Below are 22,146 nucleotides of genomic sequence, written 5' to 3'. Positions count from 1 at the left end.
TTATCCTATTCCAGACATTTCCAAGTCTTATTGGATGGCTTCATGCACAAGACTATCGAATGGACTCTCGATAGAGAAAGTTAAACAAAAATTGTAGTAAACTTTTTGAGATAAAGGCGTCCAAAAACGCTCCAAATCAGAAAATACTTGACTTTCAGCGTGCCATACTTTGCTGTCTGGTCATAGTATCTGTATGAATTAGGTATCATGCGACGGTCCAATCCTCGTGCCACCCAACGATACCTTAATTTGTTTAATCCATTGATATTGGATGGAGAAATCAAGTTTTTCTCAAGAGCACCTATTTTTTGTGTTTTTTTCAAAATATCAGACATTATTCCGACTACTTCCGGATCATTGTTGAAATTGCTTTATCCAATGGTCTGACAACATAGCTTTATGTTCCAGGGCTTTCAAAAACATCCATTGAAGCTTTCGAAAATTGGCAGAAAATTAGAAAATTTTGAAAAATAACACCATTTGTCTCATAAACAACGCGTTTTCAATTTTCGAACACTAGAAGCCATAGACGAATATTCAAAATTGAAAAATGTGAGATAGCTGTTGTCTCTGAAAAGATTCAGGGTTTCCAAAAATGTCATTTGTTTGAAAATAGGTAAAGAATTGACGAAACTATGGCCGATTTTCAACATTCCGGGACAAAGTACAAAGTTCGATCACTTCTGGTATGCACAGAAGTTTCAAAAATAGTTTATCAAGTAGCCACCACATGGTTCCACATGGTTTCCCGATAGAAAATTTGGTTCCAGATCAATATCTGTTTTCAATCATGGAGAAATAGGCTCCTGTAGAAAAAAAAAAAATAATAACCAGACCTGTAAGCAGCCCTGAACCAGCTTTCAGGAATCAGGCAGGAAGAGTGTCATACAATAGCCCATTCATCGAGCTACAAAACAATACTTTAGTTGTTTTGATCTGGAGACACCTGACGGTGAAATCACTATTTTTGCAAGAGCACCTATTTTTTTTACTGTTTTTTTTTTTCAAAATAATTGAATATTTTTTCGACTACTTCTGGTTTACAGATTACTGTCGGGATAGATTGGTTCATAGACCTTATCTACAGTCAAGACCAGGGCAGATAATTTGAAATCGTGGAAGCCTTATGGATTAAACCAGGGTATAATTAGAACACTGGGGATACCGAGGATGCATTTAGCCATCCAACCCCACACACCAACCAGCGGCTGCAAGGCAGGATACGCCCACATTTTGCAAGGGATGGATAGAGAACAAGCTAAAAACAAACACAATTTTTTGTACAATCAGGGGCAATAATCCAGAAAGTTATGGCCTGAAATGTGAAAATATCAAAAGGGACTGAGATCTTTGGGATATAAAGATCTGTTTTAAGTTTCATCAAAATCGGATAAAAATTGTGACCTCTAGAGGGTCCACAACCTTCGTATTACACACTTCTACACAATTTGAGTACAAAGAGCGGCCATTTTGTCGGACAGTTTTATTTCGATTTTCCCGAAATTCGAATTCAACCTTCATTATGGTGGAATTGTGATGTATTTAAACGGTTTTTAAAATCGGAAAAAAATGCGATTTTTCGAACAATCAGGGTCCATAATTCAGGAAGTTACGATTCGAAATGTACGAAATTCGAAAGGAACCAAGATATTTGGGTTATAAACATGCATTTCGAGTTTCATCCAAATCAGACGAAAATTGTGACCTCCAGAGGGTCCACAACAGTACGGTGTACCGGTGATATATTCAAACGTTTTTTTAAATCGGATAATAATTGTGACCTCTAGAGGGACCACAAGCTAGAAACGCCATTTTTCTAACAATCAGGGGCCATAATTCAGGAAGTTATGGTCCAATCCGCACGAATATCGAAAGGAACCGAGATCTGTGGGTTATAAACATACATTTCAAGTTTAAACCAAATCGGATAAAAATTGTGACCTCTACAGTGTTCACAAGCTAAAAACGTGATTTTTCGTACAATCAGGGGCCATAGTCCATGAAGTTACAGTACGATACATGCCAATAACGAAAGGAACCGAGATCTTAGGGTGATAAACGTATATTTCAAGTTTCATTGGAATCGGATAAAAATTGTGACCTGTAGAGTCCCAAAATGACCTAGTTTCTTTAGACCACAAGCTAGAAACGCGATTTTCTGTACAATCAGGGGCCATATTTCTGGAAGTTACAATTTGAAATATACAAAATTCGAAAGGAACCAAGATATTTGGGTTATAAACATGCATTACAAGTTTCATCCAAATCAGATGAAAACTGTGACCTCCAGAGGGTCCACAACCCTAATACGCAATATTTTGACACTATTTGTTAACGAGGGGCGGAAATTTTGTCCATCACTTTCGGTTCGATTTTTACGAAATTTGAACTCAACCATCCTTAGGGTGTAACGATGATATATTAAATCGTTTTTTTAAATCGGATAAAAATTGTGACCTCTATTGGGTCCACAAGCTAAAAATGCGATTTTTCTTACAATCAGGGGCCATAATTCAGGAAGTTATGGTCCGATACGCACGAATATCGAAAGGAACCGAGATCTGTGGGTTATAAACATACATTTCAAGTTTAAACCAAATCGGATAAAAATTGTGACCACTACAGTGTTCACAAGCTAAAAACGTGATTTTTCGTACAATCAGGGGCCATAGTCCATGAAGTTACAGTACGATACATGCCAATAACGAAAGGAACCGAGATCTTAGGGTGATAAACCTATATTTCAAGTTTCATTGGAATCGGATAAAAATTGTGACCTGTAGAGTCCCAAAATGACCTAGTTTCTTTAGGCCTGAAATGTTATATAAACTATTAATTAGACGTTTATTAACTTGCCTAGACCATATAATCAACTCTGGAAGCCACTGGATGGACCCGGTTTTAAGTAGATTAGAATTGTTCGGCCATTTAATGATTTAATTTAAAAATAGTCTTAAACAACCAGTACAGTTGGTACAATATCTGTGCACACATCTTGTTAATCCTTCAAAGACTAATATTCGCTCAGAATAAAGTGATTTGAATGAAATTTTCAATATTTTCAGATTTTTATTATCTATTTTTTAACAGCTCTTTATCTAAATTTTACATAATGTATCTTACATGATATATTATTCATTTATAAAAACCAACCATGTCCAGTCTTTGCTAAAATAACAATATTGTTATTAATTTATAACAATCAACCACGTCAAGTCTTTGTTAAAATAACAATATTATTAATTTATAAAAAGTAACCACATTCAGTCTTTGTTAAAGTAGTAATATTGTTATTAATTTATAAAAACCAACCACGTCCAGTCTTTGCATGCAGTTAAAACATATCGTATTACCACAACATTTCTCATATATGTTGGCTATCAAAAGAGGGGGGGGGGTTGGATGGCTGAATGGTTAGCATGTGCATGCTGTATCATAAGGTCTGTCATTGAGTCAACTGGCGTGGTTTTGATTCCCTGGTTGCATGTGATAAGGAGTAGGGTCACTTGTCCACCCTCGTCGGTTTTCTCCGGGTACTCTGGTTTCCTCCCACTGCTAACACTAGGGACCGAGTATCATTCAGATTTGATGAAAAAAGGAAAGAAACTGAGCTTACCATCTATAATCTAATACACATATTCAGTTAATAGATTGCCATGCAGAAAGTATTAAATACCATCAAGATTCATCAAATAACGCCCAGTTTGTGCTACCGTTTTTTCATCAAATCTGAATGATACCCGGACCCTACGCGCAAGCGAATTATTGAAATAAAATTGAACTGTGTGTTAGTCACGAAATGACCTAGTTGTGTTGAGTGGACGTTAAACCCCATTTTTCTCTCTCTTTCTCACAACATTTCTCGTACATGTTGGCTACCAAAAGAATATCATTAAATACGATTGTACTATGGACAAGGAACCAAGGGTTACGTCCTCGCCACCATCTTGGAATTGCGATGTTATATCAAAAGTCAAAGTCTGTCAATTGATGCACATGTATCAAAGGAACAATCCAGCCAAGTTTCATATTGTTAGTACTTTAATTGGCAGAACATTATGATTTTTACAAGGAGTGTCACGACCAAGATCAATAACACGATGAGTAGCGCTTGGAGGAGACTAGTTCCTGGATATATATAGTATTAACCTTGTTTGGTGATTTGTGAAATGAAATGAAATGGGGTTTAATGTCCTACTGCTCCGAATTGGCTAATGAAGACGGGCATAAGTCATACAGTTGGAGGGGCAAAGCTGGGGCAAAGTCCAAGGTTAAGGGGGCAAAGGCATGAGCTTCAACTAGGGGTATGGCGGGGTGGCCCCCAGAAAATTTTGAAAAACAGGTTGCCGGAAATGCAGCCTGGCAGTATTTAAGGCACTGATCGTTGAGTTAAAGTGTCAGACGAACGGACTGGCGAACCTCGACGAAGCCCACTTACGAGCGTCAAAGTAGGGAGTCCTTACAGAGAGTATGGGGGTCCTCCCCCAGAAAATATTGAAAAATAGACTGCCGAAAATGCTGTCTGACAGTATTCAGTCAGGAAACGATTGTCCAGAAAAAGAGATCTGACCATGAGATACCGTCCGTCACCTGATCACTAGTTTTTCTGACCAGAGAACAAAATGTCAAACGAACGAACTTGCGAACCTCAACGAATATCCCTTATGAGCGCAAAGTAGCGAGTCTTTTGAAAAATTTTCTGTCGGAAATGCTCTACAACATACAAGTCTATGACTGAGTGGGGATGTGGGATTTATTCACCGTAGAAGGTATTGATTACCGAAACGTACCACAAATATTTTTTTTCATTTTCTAAAATTATTGGGGGGGCAAACAGAGGGCAGACCAGATTTATGATGGTGCAAATGCCCCCCCTTGCCCCCTCATGGCCCCGCCACTGGCTATGAGTGAAAATGTGGGTGCATAAAAATGAAACAAAGTACTAATATCATATACTTCGACAGACAACCAAAATTCTAAAATTATATAGAATTCTCTTACCCACTTGTACTTTTGAAGACCTGGACAGGATCATCAAAAAAAGAATCTTCATCTAATTCACTACCTAGTATATCATTGATGTCAGGATTTTTACTGTTCTTACTCTTATTATTATTATCTTTTCTATCAGACACACTTTCAGACTGAAATGGAATAAAGTTGTTTGGTTTATGAAAAATCTTTCCTTTCGAAACAAGCGGTTGCCATGCAAGATACTTCCACCTTTTGACAGAGATGGACAGAGAATGAGCTAAGAAAGAAATGTGATTTTTTGTACAATCTGGGGCCATTATCCAGGAAATTCCATGTATGGTTTGATATGATATAACCCAAAGATCTAGGTTCCTTTCGATATTCGTGCACATCGGACCATAACTTCCTGAATTATGGCCCCTGATTGTACAAAAAATCACGTTTTTAGCTTGTGGACCCTATAGAGGTCATAATTTTTATCCGATTTAAAAAAACGTACTATTTTATCACGGCTCAGTTTGAATCTCGTGAAAATCGGCACAAAACTGACTGACAAAATGGCCACCCTTCATTCTCAAATAGCGTAAAAATATGGTATATCAAAGTTATGGACCCTATAGAGGTCATAATTTTTATCCGATTTAAAAAAACGTATTATTATACTATTCAAAAAAAGTAGGGGATATTTGATTTTGGGGGCATAATACTAAAATATGCAAATGACTACGAAAAAAGTCACTATAGAACCTAACAGAAGAAACATTTCCAGTTACATGTGACGCCCAAACGCACCAATAGCTACCGCATGGAATGCAGGTGATGCTTGGGATCATCATGAGGGTCCAACCCAAGATTTGCACGACTCTGACTTTGAATGTTACAGTCATTGTGGCATTGAATTCCAGGGTGGAAACATCAGTTTAATTGTTTTAGTGACCAGAAAACAAATTTTGATATGCGTCGGCTTACCCAAAATGAAAGGTTACGTGCCCTTGGCATGCTACAGATCGGCACAACACAGGCGGTTGTGGCGCGGACGATGAATGTTTCTCAGTCTGTCATAAGCAGGCTATGGTCCAGATACCGTGATACACAATCTGTACAGGACAGACCACGCTCAGGTCGACCAAGGGCGACAACTCAAGCCCAGGATCGATTTATCCGTACCTTGGCCTTGAGAAATCGTGTCATCACAGCAAATCAGATCAGCGCTCGTCTTCAAACAGACACTTGTGTGAGAGTGAGTGGCCAGACGATTCGGAATCGACTGCATAGGGGTCACCTTCGCGCCCGACGTCCTCGCGTGATCCCTTGTTTGAGAGATCATCACATTCAGGCAAGACGTCGTTGGTGTAGGGATCGTCAACACTGGGATAATCGACGCTGGAGCAATGTGATGTTTTCAGATGAGTCAAGGTTCACTGTTGATTTTTTGGACAGACGTAGGAGGGTGTGGCGTCGTCGAAACCAGCGCTTCCAAGACGTTAACGTCATCAGACATGATCGATTTGGGGGTGGTTCTGTTATGGTGTGGGGAGGCATCACTGTTGCTGGAAGAACGGCTTTACATGTTGTTGCAGGGCGTGTTACAGGCCAGTACTACCGGGACAACATCTTGGCAGTCCATGTTGTGCCGTTCGCACGACGTCATGGCCGCCGTTTCATCTTCCAGGATGACAACGCAAGATGTCACAGGGCCAGGATCGTTACAGGTTACCTCCAACAACAGAACATCACCACATTACCTTGGCCAGCACTGAGTCCCGACCTCTCCCCCATCGAGCATGTCTGGGACATGCTTGGACAGAGGTTACGTCAACGTCAACAACGTCCTGCCAATGTCCAAGAACTTGCTGCTGCGTTGCAACAGGAATGGGACAATCTGGACCAAAATGACCTTAGACGTCTCATTAGGAGTATGCCACGTCGGATCAATGCTTGTTTGGCAAACAGAGGAGGATTTACCCGTTACTGACTTGGTTGTGATGCTGTGGTAACTTTGCTGTTTGACCCCGGGTATCATTTTACCCTTATAATGGTCAGTCTGTGCCTTACTTAGTCAAACGATCATTTGGAATAAATCGATGAATGTGAACTTCATTTCATTTTGTCATTTGTTTCTTCCTCAGTTTCATTAGGTGACTTTAATAACACTTAAAAATCAAATATCCCCTACTTTTTTTGAATAGTATATATCACCGTTACACCCTAAGGACGGCTGAGTTCGAACTTTGTGAAAATCGCCCCAAAACTGACAGACAAAATGGCCGCCCTTCGTTCTCAAATAGCGTAAGAATATGGTATATCAAGGTTGTGGACCCTATAGGTCACAATTTTTATCCGATTTTGTTGAAACTTGAAATGTAAGTTTATAACCCAAAGATCTCGGTTCCTTTCAATATTCGCGCATATCGGACAGTAACTTCCTGAATTATGGCCCCTGATTTACGAAAAATCACGTTTTTAGCTCATGGACCCTATACAGGTCATAATTTTTATCTGATTTAAAAAAGAACGTATTATTATATCACTGTTACACGCTAAGGATGGCCGAGTTCGAATTTCGTGAAAATCGGTCCAAAACTGACAGACAAAATGGCCGCCCCTTCGTTCTCAAATGGCGTAAAAATATGGTATATCAAGGGTGTGGACCCTATAGAGGTCAGAATTTTAATCCTATTTTGATGAAACTTGAAATATAAGTTTATAACCCAAGGATCTCAGTTCCTTTTGATATTCGCGCATATCGGACCATAACTTCCTGAATTATGGCCCCTGGACCCTATAGAGGTCATAATTTTTATCCGATTTAAAAAAACTGAGTTTGAATTTCGTGAAAATCAGCCCAAAAGTGACAGACAAAATGGCCGCCATTCATTCTCAAATAGCGTAAAAATATGGTATATCAAGGTTCTGGACCCTATAGAGGTCACAAATTTTATCCGATTTTGTTGAATCTTGAAATATAAGTTTATAACACAAAGATCTTGGTTCCTTTCGATATTTGTGCTGTAAAGCTTCAGCGAAAATTTTTTTTTTTCCCCGAAGCATCCCCAATTCAAATATCCTCAAAGGTCCCCTGATAAATCAGCAAGATATCACTGATGCTTCGGCGATGCCTCTGTAAAGCTCCTGTTCCCCGACGCCTAACTGTGTGCTCGAAACAAATATTTCGCGGAAGCTCCAGAGAATCATCCCTGGAGTTTCCTTGTGGATCTGGAAAGCTCCGGGGATGCGTTCCCGGTCTGTTTTCTTGACAATGCCTCCTGATGGGTCCATCAAATTCTATCTGTAGTAAATCTGAAAGGCAAAAATTGCCCAGTGGTACCTACTCATTATATAAGACAATTGTAACTGGCTTAATACGCCCTAACAAGTATTACTACTTCAAATTGTGCGACTTATTAATATTTTAATTGTTGATTATTTATTATTTTATATTTATCGTTTCGACTATAATCTTATTATATGTTACACCAGATAAAAATTTCGAAATTTCAATCAGAAATAATATAATGACTGGATAGCTTGATTTTTAATATCGTACGGGTTGAAAAAGGTTATTAAGTTTAGATATGGCAGAAATAATAACTTATTTCTCCCACGTGACCATATATACTATTCAAAAAAAGTAGGGGATATTTGATTTTTAAGTGTTATTAAAGTCACCTAATGAAACTGACGAAGAAACAAATGACAAAATGAAATGAAGTTTACATTCATCGATTTATTCCAAATGATCGTTAGACTAAGTAAGGCACAGACTGACCATTATAAGGGTAAAATGATACCCGGGGTCAAACAGCAAAGTTACCACAGCATCACAACCAAGTCAGTAACGGGTAAATCCTCCTCTGTTTGCCAAACAAGCATTGATCCGACGTGGCATACTCCTAATGAGACGTCTAAGGTCATTTTGGTCCAGATTGTCCCATTCCTGTTGCAACGCAGCAGCAAGTTCTTGGACATTGGCAGGACGTTGTTGACGTTGACGTAACCTCTGTCCAAGCATGTCCCAGACATGCTCGATGGGGGAGAGGTCGGGACTCAGTGCTGGCCAAGGTAATGTGGTGATGTTCTGTTGTTGGAGGTAACCTGTAACGATCCTGGCCCTGTGACATCTTGCGTTGTCATCCTGGAAGATGAAACGGCGGCCATGACGTCGTGCGAACGGCACAACATGGACTGCCAAGATGTTGTCCCGGTAGTACTGGCCTGTAACACGCCCTGCAACAACATGTAAAGCCGTTCTTCCCGACACAGTGATGCCTCCCCACACCATAACAGAACCACCCCCAAATCGATCATGTCTGATGACGTTAACGTCTTGGAAGCGCTCGTTTCGACGACGCCACACCCTCCTACGTCTGTCCAAAAAATCAACAGTGAACCTTGACTCATCTGAAAACATCACATTGCTCCAGCGTCGATTATCCCAGTGTTGACGATCCCTACACCAACGACGTCTTGCCTGAATGTGATGATCTCTCAAACAAGGGATCACGCGAGGACGTCGGGCGCGAAGGTGACCCCTATGCAGTCGATTCCGAATCGTCTGGCCACTCACTCTCACACCAGTGTATGTTTGAAGACGAGCGCTGATCTGATTTGCTGTGATGACACGATTTCTCAAGGCCAAGGTACGGATAAATCGATCCTGGGCTTGAGTTGTCGCCCTTGGTCGACCTGAGCGTGGTCTGTCTTGTACAGAATGTGTATCACGGTATCTGGACCATAGCCTGCTTATGACAGACTGAGAAACATTCATCGTCCGCGCCACAACCGTCTGTGTTGTGCCGATCTGTAGCATGCCAAGGGCATGTAACCTTTCATTTTGGGTAAGCCGACGCATATCAAAATTTGTTTTCTGGTCACTAAAGCAATTAAACTGATGTTTCCACCCTGGAATTCAATGCCACAATGACTGTAACATTCAAAGTCAGAGTCGTGCAAATCTTGGGTTGGACCCCCATGATGATCCCAAGCATCACCTGCATTCCATGCGGTAGCTATTGGTGCGTTTGGGCGTCACATGTAACTGGAAATGTTTCTTCTGTTAGGTTCTATAGTGACTTTTTTCGTAGTCATTTGCATATTTTAGTATTATGCCCCCAAAATCAAATATCCCCTACTTTTTTTGAATAGTATATGATGTGCATGGTAGAAATCGGTTAACTGAGGACTTGATACACTCGCTGTCCAATAAACACTAACCACGGACTTGATACACACAATCATATTTTTCCCTTTTCAGATCACACACAAGAAAGATACACCCAAACTTTAGAATACCGCCTGTCACGGAACATCTCAGATCGACCTTAAAATCAAATGGGATATTAAATCCGGGCTTCTGAACAACGTTACAGTCTTGAATGTGGACGTATAAAACGTTACATAATAATCTCAAATCAGGAAATGTATAGTAGCTTGGTCTGATCAATTCCGTGCACCTCTAGAATCTTTTGGAGAATGGAAAAATACGGTTTTTGATCTCTTGTCAAAGAGAATCAAATATATAAAACAAAACCCAAGACGCCGCCCCCCCCCACCCGAGACCCTAAATAACACATCTTCAGTTAAATGTCTTGCTACTATTCAAGAGCGATTTGTTTTAACACCTGTCGATAAGGCTAGCAACAAAACTGCTTTTAATATTATTAATAATATTAATATTACAGCATATTTATAGTGCACCCTTTCATATAACATGTTCAGGGGCACTTTACAAAGTGACAATGTAATCATAAACAACAAGATTATGGACATGTTAACGATTGTATACAGAGTCAGTTAAAAGCCTGATTAAATAAATGTGTTTTAAGTTGTTTTTTAAAAGAATATAGAGATGTACAAAATATCTTAAACCAAATGGTAGATTATTCCATAAAACAGGTGCTTGATAACTAAAAGAGCGCTGACCATAAGAGACTAGTTGAACAGTTTTGGGCTTTATAAGTAGTTTATCTGATGTACGTAATGTTCGGCCAGGTGTATAAAGTTCTAAAAGATCTGAGAGGTAAACAGGAGCTAAATTATTTAAACATTTAAAAGCACTGAGAACTACTAAGTGGTTGATCTGTACGCAGCCCTTATATAAATCTCTGTTTGGCTTGTTATTTGTAGGTCTATCGAAAGAAAATTAATTTCCCGCCATTACTCGGTATTGCCGCGTTAAAATTGTAAATAAGGTGCGTTAATTAACAAGGTTGAAAAACTGTCTGAGAGGTGAGTTCATTAACGCTAGGGGTGAAAAACTGTGCGACAGTGCTTTTTCTGCAGAGGTGTGTTTATTACCCGACCAGTAAAAAATGAATGTCAATGGTGTGTATTGTTTAATTGGCGTGTTTTCTCGCTATTTGCGATAACTGCACCAAAAGGAGTATAATCAAGGACCAATAGGCTTTATCTGACACGTACGTGTTAAATCAAAATTTTGGAAGTAAAACTGTTTTACCGTGCGATTTATCATTTGACCATGTGTTTTACGCAGGTCTTTGTATAATTAAAGACAGGTCTTTATATAGGCGTGTGTGCTCGCTATGATCTACGTTTGTCTTATGCGTCTTTTGTATTGCGTACCATATATTATAAAGTTGCATTTAATGAAATAAAAATATGGACCATAATCTATCGTATACGAAAAGGCGAATGCAATGTCGTCATTTATAAATACCCAGACGTCAGCGCACAATTTGAATATCCACGGGAATATAGAGAGTAAATCCAGCAAAAACTATTTTTTCTACAACCGAAATATATTTCTGCTTTATTACAGAATTGTCCCATGATATCACATATCAAAGAAACATATACGCCCGAATTGTCACGTAATCATTTTTCTATTGTTATGACTATACCTGGCGTTTATACTGCGTACCATATCGTCACGCTAGTTATAGATGAAGTTGCATTTAATAAAGATAGGTTGCCAGGCAACAAACATACGCCCACAGCAGCTAAATCGTTCGGGCAGTCAACAAGAGTTATTGCATATTTTTACCATTAGAATTTGTTTGGTTTTTATAAAGTTCTTTCCCATGCTAACGTTTTGTATACAAAACTTTTAATATCATGGATTTAGCTGTTCCAAGTCATAAAAATTCATTGAAATTCAATATACTTGTTCGTCTCAAGATCTTAAACTCTGTGTATCAATCTGAAGTCAATCGGATGATAACTTTAGCCTTTAGAGCATCACAAGATTTTGCAAAGTGATCAAGGGCCATAACTTTGGCAGTAATTATCGGAAATCATTGAAAATCAATAGGATTCTTCGTCTCATGACCTTAAACACTGTGTATAAATTTAAGGTCAATCGAATATTAACTTTGGCCTCTAGAGCGTCCACAAGATTTTTTGAATCAAGGACCATAACTCTGGCAGTAATTATAGGAAATTGCTGAAAATCAATAGGCTTCTTCGTCTCATGACATTAAACACTGTGTATAAATTTAAAGTCAATCAGATATTAACTTTGGCCTCTAGAGCCGTCCACAAGATTTTTCAGTGATCAAGGGCCATAACTCTGGCAGTAATTATTGGAAATCGCTGAAATTCAAAAAGACTTCTTTGTCTCATGACCTTAAACACTGTGTATAAATTTAAAGTCAATCGGATATTAACTTTGACCTCTAGAGCGTCCACAAGATTTTTCAAAGTGATGAAGGACCATAACTCTGGCAGTAATTATCGGAAATCACTGAAAATCAATAGGATTCTTAAACACTATGTATGAATTTAAAGTCGATCGGATATTAACTTTAGCCTCAAGAGCGTCCACACGATTTTTTGAAGTGATCAAGGGACATAACTCTGGCAGTAATTATCGGAAATCGCTGAAAATCAATAGGATTCTTCGTTTCATGACCTTAAACACTGTGTATAAATTTAAATTTAAAGTCAATCGGATATTAACTTAAGCCTCTAGAGCGTCCACAGGGGCGACGACAATATACGACCACATTTAAATGTAGGCATATAAAAATAAAAATATTGACCTTAATCTATCGCAGGAAATGCAATGTCGTCATTTATAGATATCGAACAGGTAGGCCCCAATTTGAATATCCCTGAGTATATAGCGAATAAGCCAAATTTGCCATATGTAAATATACTGATTCTCATAAATATACTGATTCTCGTAAATAGTAAATATACTTCTCGTAAATATACCTAATCTCGTCTTCCGACAAGTTATTATTTGTGTCTTCAAATTTGTACTATATAACCGGATTGCTGATCAAAAAATAATATAATTCAAATGTCAATCCAACCATTTCAGACTTTGTGTCTTACCGTTTCACGCATAGTCCGTGCATAGCACGGTGTCGGCAGTCTCCTTGATCAAGTAACAATTCTATTTATACATGTAAAGGCGTGCACGAGCTTATTCGCACGTATTGGAAAACTGTTCTGTTGCTTTATTTGAGAAGATACTGATATTAAACTATAAAATTTGTCAATTTTTTCTTTGAAAATTCTGATAAATCGGTAGCTTTTCGGGAAGCGTTGATCATATCGCGTACACTGTTTGTGTATTGCATGTTTTTTTATAATAGCTGAAAGAACATATAGCTCGTTAAATAGATGAACAGCCCAACGAAGATTCGAAACAAACAGCATTGTAATTTTATGCAAAAATACATTACCCTTTGAGTAGTAATTCAAATTTATTATCATCATCGGAGAGATGTTTTTGCAAATAAAGGGGACAAAGCAATATTAATACTATAAATCGAAATTTTGTTACTGTTATACATATATAAGATAGGTTGCCAGGCAACAAAACATACGCCCAGAGCAGCTAAATCGTCCGGGCGGTCGTATATTTATTCTTTTGTAGGTAATTAGGGGGCATTTAATAGACAATTTCATACAGATGACATTAAAATTTTCGTCGTTTGAGGGTTCACAAGGTTCTAAAAACTAAAACAAGGGCTGTAACAGAAATTGTTGAAATTCGACAGGCTTTTTCGTTTTACTAATTCAAATAATGCATATCAATTTCATACAGATCGGATGATAACTTTTGTCGTTTGAACGTTCACAAGGTTCAATAAAGTAAAACAAGTGCCATAACTCTAGAAGTAATTGACAGAAATTGCTGACATTCAATAGGCTTCTTCATTTCACTAATTTAAATGATGCATATGAATTTCATACAGATTGGGTGATAACTTTTGTTGTTCAAGCGTTCACAAGATTCAACAATGTGAAACAAGGACCATAACTCTAGATGTAATTAACGGAAATTTGCTGAAACTCAATAGGCTTGTTCGTTTTACTTATTTAAACGATACCTATAAATTTCATACAGCTTCTTTGTTTTACAAATCTAAATGATGCATATAAATTTCATACAGATCGGATAATAACTTTTGTCGTTAAAGCATTCACAAGGTACAACAAAGTGAAACAAGGGCCATAACTCACGGAGTAATTAACGGAAATTGCTGAAATTGAATAGGCGTCTTCGTTGCACTAATTTAAATGATGCATATCAATTTCAAATAGATCGGATGATAACTGTTGTCATTAGAGCGTTCACAAGATTCAACAAAGTGAAACAAGGGCCATAACTACTCTAGATGTAATTAACGTAAATTGCTGAAATTCAATAAGCTTCTTTGTTTTACTAATCTAAATGATGCATATAAATTTCATACAGATCGGATGATAACTTTTGTCGTTAAAGCATTCACAAGGTTCAACAAAGTGAAACAAGGGCCATAACTCACGGTGTAATTGGAGGCAGACCACCATTAATTTCCCCATTGACTTCAATGTTAATTCTGGCCTCTTTGCCCACCTCCAACTTTTCCCCAAATTTTAGTTGGGCTGAATGCTTTTCACTACAGACAGAGGACCAAATGGTCATGTCTTTGCACTAAAATTTGTATGAGGTTGACCACCAAAACTTTGAGATACACAAACTTGAAGAAGCATACTAAAAACATGTAACTAGTTGCCATACATATCGCGGTAGCTAACCTGATAACCCTCTTATCCTTCCACCTCAAAATCATTAATATTTACTAAAACCTGGCAGAAAATGTTAATTCAAACCCTCTTCGTCCATTCTAGACCAAAAAATCAACAAAAGTGAGCATGCAAAAGGGGAGAAAAGAGAGAGAGAGAGAATTGCTATAAATAGACGAACTACAATTCGTGGGTACCGAGATGATGAAATTTAATGGTGGTCTGCCTCCTATATGGTTTTATAAGTTCATATATCATCAAAATTCTTTTCTTTATAGCTTCACATTTATTTTTGCAACATTATTATAATACAGAATCAAAAAAAAATAATTACTGCAGAAATGGTGACCCTTTAAAGTTATGTACTGTTTTGTTGCAGCTCAGGTCGATGGACCTTTTGTTCTAGAATTGAAGATTCTTTCTTAATTTTGTCGAAATGTGAGTTCTGCGAAAAGATTTAAAGAGTTTCAAACAAGTCACATCAAAAATATTCAAAATATTGGAATATATTTCAAAAATTGACTTTCTTTTACCTTTTTCTACAAAATGGTCTATTTTTGACACTTTGTATGCCTCAAAATGCTAATATTTCCCTATTTCTGGGAGGGGTCTGAGATGAAAGGCATTTATTTCTAGAAACCTTGGCCGGTATACAGGAAGACAAGCTGCAAATTTGTTGCATTGAAGGTAACTGTAAGGAACTATAGTGAAACCTGTAAGCCCACCCCCTAAAAATGTTGGTGTGCTAATTTGGAGTCAACAAATGTTCAATTGAATATCCAAATATCATCTTCAAGAAAAGGGGTGGGGTGGGGAGGGTGAGCCAGTCTAAATGAAATGAAGACAGAGAAATTTCCCTGCAAACACATAGATTTTACTTACTTTCTCGAGAATGGAAATGCAACAATTTCAGGTTTTGAAAGATTAAAATTGTGTTAAGCCTGAGGAAAACAGCAGCAAAATGCAGTTCACTCATGTTTTGAAAATTCTAACACACCTAAGCAGAACATAATAATTAGACTAAATTTCTTAATTTTTAAATTTTTGACAAACACATGACTACTTTTTCAATATCTGACAAACACATGGATCCTTGCCAAGTTATTTAACAATGAAAATAAAGACATGCAAGACATTTTGGTTCATTTTACAACAGATGAATAATTAAAATTTTGACAGCAATATTGGTGGTAATCTGAAGAATTTCAGACAATTTATCATGATTTTTAGGCAAAATTGAGTGAAATTATGATACTTTCTTCCCGTCTAACCTTTATAATGCAGAAACAGTAAAAATCATACATTAAAATATTTTCCACTAACTTTGAATAGAAAATAAACACTGAAAATCACAAAATTTTGACTAAAATCAAAATTTCCCCTCCCAAATTTGTCAAATATTTTTGAAATTTTACCATTTCACATTTTTTACTATCAAAATGCCATATATCAAATTTTCTGACAATTTGGAGATCATATCATCAAAGTTAGGCCTTTCATCCACTGTCAGGTTGTTTTCATATAGGAGGCAGACCACCATTAATTTCCCCATTGACTTCAATGTTAATTCTGGCCTCTTTGCCCACCTCATGTCTTTGCACTAAAATTTGTATGAGGTTAACCACCAAAATTTTCAGATACACAAACTTGAAGAAGCATACTAAAAACATGTAACTAGTTGCCGTACATATCGCCGTAGCTAACCTGATAACCCTCTTATCATTCCGCCCCAAAATCATGAATATTTACCAAAACCTGGCAGAACATGTTAATTCAAACCCTCTTCGTCCATTCTAGACCAAAAAATCAACAAAAATGAGCATGCAAAAGGGGAGAAAAGAGAGAGAGAGAATTGCTATAAATGGTGGTCTGCCTCAAATTAAAGGAAATTGCTGAAATTGTATAGGCATCTTAGTTGAACTAATTTAAATGATGCATATCAATTTCAAACAGATCGGATGATAACTGTTGTCATTAGAGCATTCACAAGATTCAACAACAAAGTGAATCAAGGGCCATAACTCTAGATGTAATTAACACAAATTGCTGAAATTCAATAAGCTTCTTTGTTTTACTAATCTAAATGATGCATATAAATTTCATACAGATCGGATAATAACTTTTGTCGTTAGAGCATTCACAAGGTACAACAAAGTGAAACAAGGGCCATAACTCACGGAGTAATGAACAGAAATTGCTGAAATTCAATAGGCTTCTTCATTTCACTTAATTAAATGATGCATATCAATTTCAACAGATCGGATGATAACTGTTGTCATTAGAGCGTTCTCAAGATTCAACAAAGTGAAACAAGGGCCATAACTCTAGATGTAATTAACCTAAATTGCTGAAATTCAATAAGCTTCTTTGTTTTAATAATCTAAATGAGGCATATAAATTTCATACAGATCGGATAATAACTTTTGTCGTTAGAGCATTCACAAGGTACAACAAAGTGAAACAAGGGCCATAACTCACGGCGTAATTAACGGAACTTGCTGAAATTCAATAGGCTTCTTCATTTCACTAAATTAAATGATGCATATCAATTTCAAACAGATCAGATGATAACTGTTGTCATTAGAACGTTCACAAGATTCAACAAAGTGAAACAAGGGCCATAACTCTAGATGTAATAACGGAAATTGCTGAAATTCAATAGGCTTCTTTGTTTTACTAATTTAAATAATGCATATAAATTTCATACAGGTCGGTTGATAACTTTTGTCGTTCACAAGGTGCAACAAAGTGAAACAAGTGCCATAACTCCAGAAGAAATTAACGGACATTGCTGAAATTAAATAGGCTTTATCTCACTTATGCAAACAAAATATATCAATTTCAAAACAATCAGATGATAAATGTAGTCTGTAGAGTGTTCACAAGAAATTGTGGACGACGGGCAGGCGGACGGACCGACAGACCGACGGACGGCAATATACGACCACATTTCCATGTGGGCGTATAAAAAGGACAATATTGGTGCCAGTCATTATCACATATGTGATAGAACTTGTTAAACACGCTCCAAATATTATTTTACCACAGAAATCATTGCTACGATAGATGCGTAATCAATGTTTCAACAATCGGAGGTGACGAACGCAAAAGGAAAACACGATTTATCCCTCTATATAACTGACTGGAGTGACGAGTGATAACAGATGCATGGGCGATATTCATACACTATATATTATTATAGTGCGCCCTTCCATGTAACTTAATTGTTTAGGGACACTTTACAAAGTGACAATTTAATCATATTAAAAAAAAATCAAGATTATGGACATGTAGTGTCTATTAAAAGCCTGTTTAAATAACAGTGTTTTAAATAGTTTGTTTTAAAGAATATAGTTATGTACAACATCTTAAACTAAATGGTTGGTTATTCCATAAAACAGATACGCCTGTATCAAGAGATAGTTTGTTACTGGTTGCAGTAAATTTTATTATATACATTTATATGTATTCTATTTACATGCCATAAAAAGTTCTAGATAAATTACCTTATTTTTCATATTGCACGATTTTTTATGTTAGCGAAAACAGTTGATTAATAAATCTATAAATAAAATTAACAACCGTAATTCAGACAGAAACTTCTAATACACATTTTGGTTGAAATAAATGATCCATGTAGCTAGTTAATTAGTTTATTACTTTATGACCCCAATCAAGTATCAAAACACCACATTTGTTACGTAACACCTATATAGGTCAACGTTTTCAAATATTCTGATCAATCAACCATAGCAAAAAGATGACAATACTTTTCCCCAGTTTGACTGTATTTACAGGATACCAGTGCTCTAATGTTGTATTTTAAAAAAAACGATTAGAAATATAGACAGTGTTATTTAAATGTTCACATCACATCCCAAGTATTTATATTGTCTAGTTCTATCGGGAGCAGATCTATCATTCAGTAATCATAAGTTTATGGACCTCTAAAATCTTCGCTGAATCCACGGGACAGATACAATACCATGCTGATTTTGATTTTTCATTTCGGCACCATTGGCTCGGCCTTCAATGCATACTATCAATCAAAGGTCAATATTTGAACTTCCGCGTTTAATCAAATGAAACAATGTCTAAAATGAGATCCCCTTCAATAACCAATTGTCATCTTGTAGTCTTGTATAGAGAGTATAATTTATATTGTACATATTTCATCTTTTTTTTTAGCAATTCAAATCACTCTTATTTACCAAATTTTATGTCGAATTACGCGATAATCATACATACTCCCTCAATGTATATAAATGTACATTTCATTAACTTTTTATGTAATTTACAACCACTTTTTATATATACTATTCAAAAAAAGTAGGGGATATTTGATTTTGGGGGCATAATACTAAAATATGCAAATGACTACGAAAAAAGTCACTATAGAACCTAACAGAAGAAACATTTCCAGTTACATTTGACGCCCAAACGCACCAATAGCTACCGCATGGAATGCAGGTGATGCTTGGGATCATCATGGGGGTCCAACCCAAGATTTGCACGACCCTGACTTTGAATGTTACAGTCTTTGTGGCATTGAATTCCAGGGTGGAAACATCAGTTTAATTGTTTTAGTGACCAGAAAACAAATTTTGATATGCGTCGGCTTACCCAAAATGAAAGGTTACGTGCCCTTGGCATGCTACAGATCGGCACAACACAGGCGGTTGTGGCGCGGACGATGAATGTTTCTCAGTCTGTCATAAGCAGGCTATGGTCCAGATACCGTGATACACAATCTGTACAGGACAGACCACGCTCAGGTCGACAACTCAAGCCCAGGATCGATTTATCCGTACCTTGGCCTTGAGAAATCGTGTCATCACAGCAAATCAGATCAGCGCTCGTCTTCAAACAGACACTGGTGTGAGAGTGAGTGGCCAGACGATTCGGAATCGACTGCATAGGGGTCACCTTCGCGCCCGACGTCCTCGCGTGATCCCTTGTTTGAGAGATCATCACATTCAGGCAATACGTCGTTGGTGTAGGGATAATCGACGCTGGAGCAATGTGATGTTTTCAGATGAGTCAAGGTTCACTGTTGATTTTTTGGACAGACGTAGGAGGGTGTGGCGTCGTCGAAACGAGCGCTTCCAAGACGTTAACGTCATCAGACATGATCGATTTGGGGGTGGTTCTGTTATGGTGTGGGGAGGCATCACTGTTGCTGGAAGAACGGCTTTACATGTTGTTGCAGGGCGTGTTACAGGCCAGTACTACCGGGACAACATCTTGGCTGTCCATGTTGTGCCGTTCGCACGACGTCATGGCCGCCGTTTCATCTTCCAGGATGACAACGCAAGATGTCACAGGGCCAGGATCGTTACAGGTTACCTCCAACAACAGAACATCACCACATTACCTTGGCCAGCACTGAGTCCCGACCTCTCCCCCATCGAGCATGTCTGGGACATGCTTGGACAGAGGTTACGTCAACGTCAACAACGTCCTGCCAATGTCCAAGAACTTGCTGCTGCGTTGCAACAGGAATGGGACAATCTGGACCAAAATGACCTTAGACGTCTCATTAGGAGTATGCCACGTCGGATCAATGCTTGTTTGGCAAACAGAGGAGGATTTACCCGTTACTGACTTGGTTGTGATGCTGTGGTAACTTTGCTGTTTGACCCCGGGTATCATTTTACCCTTATAATGGTCAGTCTGTGCCTTACTTAGTCTAACGATCATTTGGAATAAATCGATGAATGTGAACTTCATTTCATTTTGTCATTTGTTTCTTCGTCAGTTTCATTAGGTGACTTTAATAACACTTAAAAATCAAATATCCCCTACTTTTTTTGAATAGTATATTTTTCATCCACTTTTATAATGTATTTATTATGCTGACCGTAATGTATAATTTACATGCTTCCCGAAAGGGTGTTTTATGTAATAAAATCTATCTATCACAGTTGACCTCAATACTGATATGCAAATACATGTAGTTGATGTTTTTCGGCACCATAAATAATTTAGAAACTAGTCGTTAATTTATTTTCGCTACTAAAAACTAAAAAACTCCAAATATTTGAAACATTAACGTGTATTTATTAGGGCTGTGTCAATACAGTTCATTTCGATATGATACGTATTGACGATACGGCAAACCGATACGCGATACGTATCGCGATATATGACAACACGAATTATACCCAAAATGATCTCAAACTACATTCTGTTTCAAGATGTTTGTGATGGGTAAGCATCAGGGTCCTTAATTCATTTTGAAACAAACTGGCCAGAATTGGGTCATTATTGAGGTCCCGTAGGATATCCCATGGGTTAATTATAAGCTCCATTCCCTTTAATATAAACATACTTCAACAAAAATAATTCTTGGTAATTTGTTGTGGAGAATGTCGTATTTTAATGTACAGTAGAATCTGTATGAGCAGCCACTCCTATTCAGCGACATCTCCTTGTAAGCGGTCACGATAAATTCCCCCCGTAGAAATTCTGTTGTTTCATCTCTTTATTCAACGGTCACTCCTCTAACGCGGCCAGCGGTCACTATTTTACTAATAAATTCAACAAAACATCGCCCATTCAACGGCCATTGTTGAATGATACCATCTTGTCGTTCTTTGTAACACCCCCGCTAATCCTGTGAGTAGTAGTTAATTAACTGGACCCCCACTGATCAATTAAAAAGAAATGTAAACATAACAATCAACCCGGGATTATCTGTTAATTAATCTTTTGTTTTATTCAACGACTAACCTGATCATTGTTTTCACGCGTTACGACACATTATTTGATACTGATTGAATAAAATAAAAGTACCGAGTTTTGTCACGATCATCCAGTGGACGTGGTACAAGGGTTAATCAGCGAACTGGATGTATGAGATGTGTTGTTGACGTTTGGGAAAGTAGGACGAGGGGAAATGTGTAGGGAGTGAAGTGCTGTAAAGGGATAGTTAGATGTATTATGAATGGTTAGAGTGGCTGTGGTGTTACGGTGAAATACTATGCCGCCACCGTAACACCACAGCTTTATGATTTGTTAGACAGGAGTTATGTAATGGATGTCAACAACTGGGTATGTTGGTACCGTCGCAACGTAGCCGTGAAATATATATTGTGGGGGGGAAGGGCGGAAACGGAAAAATATACAATGTTGACAGTATGTGCCAGGCATGAGGCTGCGCAGACCGAGCGGCAGCTCGATAGGGAGTGT

At 37.7% G+C, this 22,146-nt stretch overlaps 1 protein-coding gene across 4 annotated transcripts in view; it reads right to left on the bottom strand.

The window, feature by feature from the left end:
• Positions 1-22,146, bottom strand: part of LOC126811227 (centrosomal protein 43) — a 361,417-nt gene that overhangs the window by 220,123 nt on the left and 119,148 nt on the right. For all 4 annotated transcript variants that reach the window (XR_007675441.1, XR_007675439.2, XM_050536800.1 and 1 more), the window contains one exon: positions 5,002-5,144. Coding sequence is in view for 2 of the 4 variants with exons in the window: in XM_050536800.1 (XP_050392757.1) it covers positions 5,002-5,144 (143 nt within the window). In the remaining 2 variants the exon portion in view is untranslated. The remainder of the gene's footprint in view (positions 1-5,001; positions 5,145-22,146) is intronic.

The sequence above is a fragment of the Patella vulgata genome, chromosome 2 (genome assembly GCF_932274485.2).
Source record: "Patella vulgata chromosome 2, xgPatVulg1.2, whole genome shotgun sequence".
In the NCBI taxonomy this organism is placed as follows: Eukaryota; Metazoa; Mollusca; class Gastropoda; family Patellidae; genus Patella; species Patella vulgata.
The sequence above is the reverse complement of the archived record's forward strand: the minus strand, read 5'-3'. Positions and strand labels throughout refer to the sequence as shown.